We start from the raw sequence: 8,998 nt of genomic DNA on the forward strand, positions 1-8,998 counted from the left end.
CAGCAGAAAAAAAGGCCAAAAAAACTTGATTATTATTCCATTTTCCTTATATCATCCAATTGCAATATTATAACAATTCAAAATAAAATTTAATAATTTTACAACTAAAATTATAAAGTAATTTAATAAAGATAAAAAAACCTAAATATGGTAAAATAAGGTCCTTCAGCCAACAAATTACTAAGTAATTTATAATAGTAAAACTCAATTTTGGAAAACTTTATGCAAATATTATTTAATTTTAAAACAAAACCAGGCTTCCTATATATTGAACATGACATTAACTATATGAAAATGACACAAAAAAGTATTTTGGCAAAAAATAATTTAGTCATTTGCCATACATACATAATCACTTAACACATATACAATGAGGGAGAAAGAAAAGGAAGGAAAAAACTTTTGAATATTTGTTTATGCACAGAGTTTTATAAAAAAATTCTAGTCCATAGTAAAAAAAAGTCCTAGACCCCAGAAATGTTGGGTACAACAACATAAAAAAAAAAGTTTAAGGTAATCCTTAATTTAATAAAACATTTTGATAAAACACAAATTTCATCAAAGCATGTTTTGAAGTTTTGAAGTGGTGATTGTGTAAAAACTAGACTCTATGCAATGTTTTTTAATTTTAAAATTACAAACATGCTCAAACTTAAGAAACAAGTTCACAGTCTGAATCAGGGTTTCTACCAGATAAAAAAATTAAAATTCCAGGACATTCTACAACAATTTTTTTCTTTTTCTAGAACATAAGCTTCATTATTTCCAGACTCTCCCAGGACTTACAAAAAAGTTATCAACTCCAGGACTTTCAAGGACTTTTATATCTATATTTTAGATAGACCTAAGACTATAGCTTTTAATATTGAAACCTTGAAATGATTTTTGATTTGAGTCTACTACTTCTAAAAACTTATAATATTGATTTTCCGCTAGTTCGGCAGACTTTGGAGACAAACAGCCATATTTAACTAACTTTTGCAACAGAATTGAAAAATTATTGATACAAGTATTCTTTTTATTCAGGATTGAAAAGAAAATTGGAATAATATATACTGCAGTGTGTATTATGACAAACTTCAAAGGGGACTTCTTAAGGAGATGTATCAACAGACCAGTTAAATACTGGCCTCTTTTTTTAAGTATAGCAACTCTTTGGTCACTGTAACTTAAATTAGCTTCATCAATTTTTAACCAAGCAGCAAAACCAATATCAACTTCATTTATGGGCTTTCTAATATTTTATCCATTGAATTTATTTGAAGCTGCATATGTAGATTGCTATACTTATTTAAAACATCTTTAAAAATGATTCTCCTGAGAAAGTTGTTAACTACTTCACCAAGTATAATAGCCATAAAAGGTACCATAGGTTTGTCTGTTTGAAAGCAATTCAAAGAAATAACTTTTCAGAAACCATCATCAAAAATTTAAGTTTAGCTGACAAAACAGCTTCGTAAATCATGGCTTTTTGTCTATGCCAGCTTTCAATTTTTGAATCATGCCAGCTTTCGATTTTTGAATCATGTTGTTTACTTTTCTTAAGACTACTGAAATAAATTATAAACTTTTTGTATCCATAGTAGTTTTGTAAGTAGTAATTCAGACTTTTAAGCACATTTTTAATTTTTACACCACCTATGTAGAATGTGCCACATTGCTTTTAATAGATTATTTAGCTCCAAGCCACTAACTTTTGCCCCTGTTTTAAAACTGCCATGAATCATATGAAGACCATAGGTTCTAATAACTATAAAAGGACCAAGTTCATTCCTTTCTTTCCCCCCTCCCCCCTCTTCCCCTAAATTACACAGAAAAAACAAATTTACATTTGGCCCATTTGACAACACTTTTAGAACCTTTGACTTATCTATATCAGAAGTACAGTTCAGGAATGTTTGCATAACATCATCTGCTGTCAAGTGCCCCATGAATTCTGATTTAAGATAATGAGTTTTAACCATACTCATATTGTCATCCCGAAATCTAACTAAAAAGTCTATTTGACCCTTCTGAAAAAGTTGGTTCATGGGTTCGTCAAATGATACAGCATAATAAGGTGTATTAAATAGGGAAGTTCGCAACTCATTTTGAAAAAAGGGAGCTAATCGAAATGTTGCAATATAACTGCCCTTGGTGGGTTTACATTAAAACAACTTAGCTGTGATACTATCGGGAAACATTTTACTAAATAATTTTAATTAAATAAACCAGAATCAGTTAAAGAATTCATTAAATATTTAGAATGCACAATATTAACGAACTTCAGCTTCAAGTGTATATGTATTTATTATCATTTTATCAGTTGTTTTTTGGGGTTCTGCTTTATTTAAGCATTCTGACATACACTCATTAACTTGAACAATGTTAGGAGCAGTTGGCATCAATGACTTGATATTGTTAGCAGAAGGAGATCTAAGTGCTTTTTACCGTGTGAAGTTATAGCAGCTTTTCAATAGCAGTATCAATATCTTAGCAATATTAGCAATATCAATATCTTTTGGAAATCACAACAGTTTCTGTTTTTTTACGTAACCAATTTCAATATTGTTCCTCAAAAAACCATTTTACTTAAAAAACACATTTATTTTCAGGCATTTTCTAATTATTTAATCTGAAAACAAAACAAAAAAAAACCTAAAACATTGTAGGAGCCAAAAAGACTTTAGAATCTCTAATATTTCAAACTTTTAAAAATTATTCAAAACAATACAGCAATGCAATAATTAAACACTAATTGAAAATATATATATCAAAAGTCTATATATTTATGATTTATGGAAACCACTATGATGATATCTTTCAAATAATATTTTTAAACAATTTAACAATGCCTTATAATAGAAGTGTAAGTTTTTTTACCAATCTTTAAAGTACAAATTTCTAAAAGAATTTAAGAATCAAATTTTCTATTAAAATTATAGATTAGAGCAATTATATTATTATAATTTACTATTGTAGTTTTTTTGTTGTTGTTTTGTTTTTCTTTAAAAACAAACAACAAAATATGAAATATTATCCCATTTTCCAGAACTATTCTAGGATTTTACAGAATAACTAAAAAAATCCAGGACTTTCCAGGACTGGTGGGAACCTTAATCTACTTAAAGTGGTTAAAATATTTTAATATTTGCAAGAAAATTATAAAATAGTGTTTAAACATGAAAGATTGTTTTTTTTTAAACATATTATCTAATGTGTTCAAATCACGAACTAATGTATAACAGATTAACAAATTTATATGTACAATTTTATACTAATGCAACCCTCCCCTCCCATTACCATAGTGACTCAAAGGATTTGGTCAAGGGAGGTGGGGAAGGTGGAGGTCGGTTCAAGAAAAAATGTTTTTTCAAGATTAAATTTTTTGCGTTAATTTGAGCCCTGCACTTAATTTGAATCTTGTATGTATGTGTGTGAGTGCGTGTGTGTATGTATATATATATATATATATATATATATATATATATATATATATATATATATATATATATGTATATATATATATGTATATGTATATATATCTATACATTATATATATATATATATATATATATATATATATATATATATATATAAAGGGTTATATTAAAATGAAATCGATAGCGATTTGCAAAATCTGGAAAAATATCTGGTCTTCAAAATTTTAGTTTACGAAAATGCGTGTACATTGTTTTCATGTTAGCAACCAGACAATCTCTAATGGACTTATTATAAAAGGACAAAAATAGACTTCGACAAAGCACTAATTGCAACAATTTTAATTGCAACTATCAAAAATGAATTGTCTATAAAAAATGTTTGTCTTTCTAGACAATCATTTTAAAAACGGACACTAAATGAACAATCTCGATTTTTTAATGAGGTATAGAAGATCTATTTAATATATAATTTGGACTTATAACGAGTAATTAAATTTTCACTGCAGCATCGTTTCAAAAACTGAAAACGAGCACAAAATTAAAAATACAATTTTTCTAACAGAAGTTCATTTTTTAATTTTTTGTCCAGCGTGTGCTGTTGATTAAAAAGTTAATGTCTATTTAAAAACCTCAAAATGGACTATTTTGTGCTCAATTGAAGTTCATTAATTACTCAGTTCAGTTGTTTTTCAATTCTCAGTGAATGTGCGTGAAAATTTATTTTTGAAATGCCCTTTGTTTGGGATTACATCAAAAAAGTTGAAGGTAAGTTTATCATTTAAAAAATTTTCCTTAGTCACTAAAATCTTTATCACCTTCAATAAAATTATTTTAAAAATATGTGATCAAGGAGTTTTTTTGTTTCTAAGGGGTTTTTTGGGTAATTTAGATTTTATTGGCAAAAATCAATATTTCTGGTTTTATGAAATCAAGTAAATTTAGACAAAATCATAGACACCAAATAGACAAAAAATTATGCTTTGTAGACTTATGAAGTGAAAATTATTTTTTAACTGAGCAATCTTAGGACACCATCAAAAATTTGATAGACACAACAAGGACAAAAAATTAAACATTTGTTGTGTCCATTACAACATACAGAATTGTCTATGTCTGTGTTGTAAGTCTATCCATAGACTAGTCTGGTTACTATTTCAAGTAGCAAACTATTAAAAACTTGTTAGCAAAAAAGCCAAAGATTTTGTAAAGAACTTTTTTTAAACTTAAACTTTATTTAAGCTCCTTAAATTTTAAATATTATTTGTATATCTATTTATTTATTTAAATGCTGCGGTTAGCAAATGCTCACTGAGTGGAAATCCACTTTAGCAGCATGTTTAAAAACTACAATTTGAAATTTTAATTCACGTAATAAAGTTCATCAAGACTTTTTTTAAAGTTTAACACTGACTTGTTAAGTTTGATATCAATCGACAAATTGTTTCAAATTGGAATAACACGATTGGAAAAAAAAATTCTTTTAACTCGAGTGTCTGCAGATCTCAGAAATATATCTATCATTGTGGATATAGTCACGAACACTTCCAGCTGGTCCTGCTGGTTGACAAAAGTTCCTTAGGAAAGTTAGTGTATTTAGCTGATAAAAATTATTAAAACATTAAAAAAAGTTAATTAAATAGCTTCTTTCTCTTTTCATAGATAAGTTTGTTATATTAAGTCAACTTAATCTTTCCTCATAAAGAAGCTCTGAATATCCTAAAATTAGTCTTTGTTGCCAAGTATTGTACTCCTTCAATAAGATTAACGACTTTTGAAAAAAATGGATTCCAAATAGAAAACGCATATTCTACCTAAAATTCTATTTGCTATAGAAACACATGCAGATATATGATGACCATCTTAAATATACTTTTTACAACTGTTTTATATGGTTTTAACATATGTTTTATAATCTTTTCAGCTCATTACGCTGGGTGAATAAAAGAAAAGCAACTGCTTTTACTCAGTGCTTTTGGACTACTTGGTCACCTTTATGTGAATACATTTATCAATTTTGCTCAAATACGTATTCAGGTAAGGCATAATAATTACTTCAAAAATGTTAAGGTATAATTTTTACGAATAATCAATTTTTAAGCTTCACTCTTCGAAAAATTTAGAACAGTTTAAAAAAATTAGAGACTACTCAGTTAAAAGTAAATTTAAAAGGATGAAAAGGGAAAATATATTCCGGATATTTTACCTACACAATTTTCTGCAATTTTAAAATAAGACTTGGATGATCTATGGATATAATTCAAGTCATATTTTAACATAACAATTTTGTTCTGATTTGCACATTTAATGTTCGAACGTTGAAAAATAAATGGTTCACTATCTTTAATGAAGCTAACATTTTAGTTTAACTAGGAAGCCAAGAAAAATAAAAGTATACAAAAATATTAATAAATTTATATTTCATTAGAGAAAATAAATAAGAATTGAATTGTTATCAGTAATTTAATTACTAATAACCCGTATTAGAGGTTGCCTACTGCTAGTAGCATATGAATGCATGACAAACTTAAATATAATATTACAATTAAACTTACTAGGTAAATGTATTGCCAAATCATTTCTTCCAATTATGCCAAGTGCCTCAAAAAATGCATCATAGTTATCAACCCCTAGAAACATACGATGTTCTATAGCTTTAAAAAATTGGTTGGTTTTTTATTCTTTTCGAGAATACCATCACCAATATGATGTGAATAATAATATTTATGATCTTCAAAATTTTTTTCTGACAATTTATCTCCAATTTTTACAAAAATTTCTTTATCAACCATTAAAAATACTAATATAGAATCAGGGATGCGGAGTCTCAAAAAGAACTCCAGATTTCAAAGTCACAAAAAGATTACTTTATCCTAGTTTTTGGTATTCAAGAGTAAAATATAAATAAGTTTATGGACTACTGATAGGAAAAAAATTACTATAAATAGGAAAAAAATTTAGGTCAGAGGAACAATCATTTTTTGAACCTAGAGTCTTTAGGTATAATGGCAGCAAGGACTCCAGGACTCCAAAAACAATATGTTTCAAGTCATTAAATCTCATGATTTTTTTCTTATAGCAGACCATAAGTCTGCTTATTATTATAAATAATTGTTTATTAAAATTTAATATTAAATATATTGTTTATTAAAATGATAATAGTGCAATATAACATATAATACAGGGTGCAGGGATTGATCGGCACTATTGATTTTTTTGGAATCTCAAAATTAATATATATGTATCAAGAATAATTCCTGGAAGCTATTTTAAAAATGGCAGACACAAGCTCATTTCGATAACAGATCATGGACTTTCCAACAGGACTCAGCACTATCAACACAAAGCTCAAGTGAACTTTGATTGATTAAGTGCAAATGTTGCATTATCTATTTTGATTAAACAATGGCTGTCAAATTCACCTGATACAATTCCATGGATTTCTCTATTAGGGTATTCTAGAAGACGATGTATGTTCTAAAAAATTTAAAAGCTTAGACTCATTGAAAACAGTCCTTTGTCGGGAATGGGCTAAAATACCTTAAACTGTCCAGCATGTTATTCATTTATTATAAGACTTGGTGAAATAATTAAAGCTAAAGGGGAACATATCAAAAATTAAATTTTATTTTTAAATTCCCATTTTTTAATAAAGTTTTGCTTAGGAAATAAATAAATATTATTTTGTCAAATTCACCTGATACAATTCCATGGATTTCTTTATTTGTGGATTTATAGAAGACGATGTATGTTCTAAAAAATGTAAAAGCTTGGACTCGTTGAATTAAAGCTAAAGGGGAACATATCAAAAAATTAAATTTTATTTTTTAATTTTGACCTTTAAACAATGTTTTGCTTAGGAATTTAATAAATATTTTTTTAATAAAAATTTGAGAGCGTGTTTATTTAGTTATACTTTATTTGCTGCATCCTGTACAATATGTTATTTAATATAAAATTATTTATAAAATATTTACAATGTAAAAATTTTATTGCATTGCAAATATCAACTAAAACAAAATTGTTTTGTTGAAATTTTATTGCAAATCAGTTATAAAATAATTTGTAACAAAAAATATGGTGCTTATAAATAAAATCAGATGTTTAGAAGTCAAAAAACATAATAGTTAGCTGCAGAGCTGCAGTGATTTAGGAGCAACCTAATTATATAAATAAAATAAAATTAATTTTATGAATAAAATCAAATTTATAATATAAATAAAAGCAAAAATAAAATCAACCTTATTATATAAATAAAAGAAATCAGATATTAAGAAGTCAAACAAACATAATAGTTAGCTGCAAAGCTGCAGTGATTAAGGAGCTTATTATAATACCAAAGAGTTGCGGCATTGGAAAGGTTGGGAATTGCTATAGTAAAGTTTAATAAATAATTTTGTAATATACAAAAAGTAAAGACTTGTTCTATATCATATAATAAACAAAACTTAATACAAAAATATACTTGGTAATGTATATTTCACCACTTCTATGGCTACGTTTATTAGTATTATATTCATCACCCGAAGTATTGCAATCGAAAGTTGTTTTAGACATAGCTCGACTATTCTTCTATTATAAAGTATAGCATTAAGCATCTAAAAGGTTGTTATGTTCTATACCTAAATCTTTCATTTGATCATAAATATCCTCCTTTACGTCATCATAATAATTCATGGTTGATAATTCCGTTTTGAATAACTCTAATGCATCTTTTACTTCTGACCTTTTACAACTATTAGTAATAAAGTTAATAAAGCTTCTGACTAACGTGGCAGTATCAACAGCATTTGCTATTTCTTTCTCTAATTTTACTTTCTTTTTTTGGTCTAACATTATACACCTCTGAAAAACTAATCATTAATAAATCATTATTACATGGGAATAACTTTATAATTTCTGTATTGTATATAATTATGCAACATATAAATTATAAAATTACATTAAGTAACCAAATGTTAAATAACTAAATGCTCGATTAAACAAAAAGTTTTTTATTCGCTGGTTCAACTTTCTGCTGAAAATACTTATATTTATTAAATTTTTGGTTGTGGTTTTTATCTTTTGAAACTTTTTAAAACTAAAAACAAGAACCAAATTCCAACCTTCTGATAAGCAGCAGTCTCCGCAACGGAACTAATATCCCACTTGGATAAAATATGTTTTGCTATTTTAGTACCGGTTTTGTCCAATTTTTAATTATAGATGTAATTTTCAACAAACAGATATCTTTTGAAATGTGGTGGCAAGTTAAGATAAAATCATTTCATTTTCATCAAAATTTTAAGTGTTTTACTTTTTAAATTTTTTATTTATTTTTATTTTAAAAATTACATAATATAAAAATATATATGTATTTATATACTAAATAACATTTATCTAAAAATATATATAATATATATTTATAAATTAAATATCATCTATATAAAAATATATAATAATCAGGGGCTATTCTAGACTGTCTTTGGCAGCGCCGACCATATTTATGTGCCGCCGAAAATTCAAAAATTAAGGACCTTTTTTTTTATATGGCAGATATTGCTGTTTGTATTTTTGCAAAAAAATGCCTATATACAGCA

General features: G+C 26.6%; 1 protein-coding gene across 7 annotated transcripts in view; it reads right to left on the minus strand.

Moving 5' to 3' along the window:
- The window catches only part of LOC136076765 (uncharacterized), a 39,232-nt gene extending 30,681 nt beyond the window's left edge, over window positions 1–8,551 (minus strand). For 2 of the 7 annotated variants that reach the window (XR_010636567.1, XM_065790210.1), the window contains exon 1: window positions 5,975–6,472. Coding sequence is in view for 4 of the 7 variants with exons in the window: in XM_065790210.1 (XP_065646282.1) it covers window positions 5,975–6,059 (85 nt within the window). In the remaining 3 variants the exon portion in view is untranslated. Of the gene's footprint in view, window positions 1–5,974; window positions 6,473–7,884 lie in introns of those variants that run through there. The other 5 variants (XR_010636569.1, XR_010636568.1, XM_065790212.1 and 2 more) reach the window with 5 other exon arrangements.
- Between the last annotated feature and the right edge of the window lie 447 nt (window positions 8,552–8,998).

This window comes from Hydra vulgaris, chromosome 02 (genome assembly GCF_038396675.1).
Source record: "Hydra vulgaris chromosome 02, alternate assembly HydraT2T_AEP".
NCBI classification, from domain to species: domain Eukaryota; kingdom Metazoa; phylum Cnidaria; class Hydrozoa; order Anthoathecata; family Hydridae; genus Hydra; species Hydra vulgaris.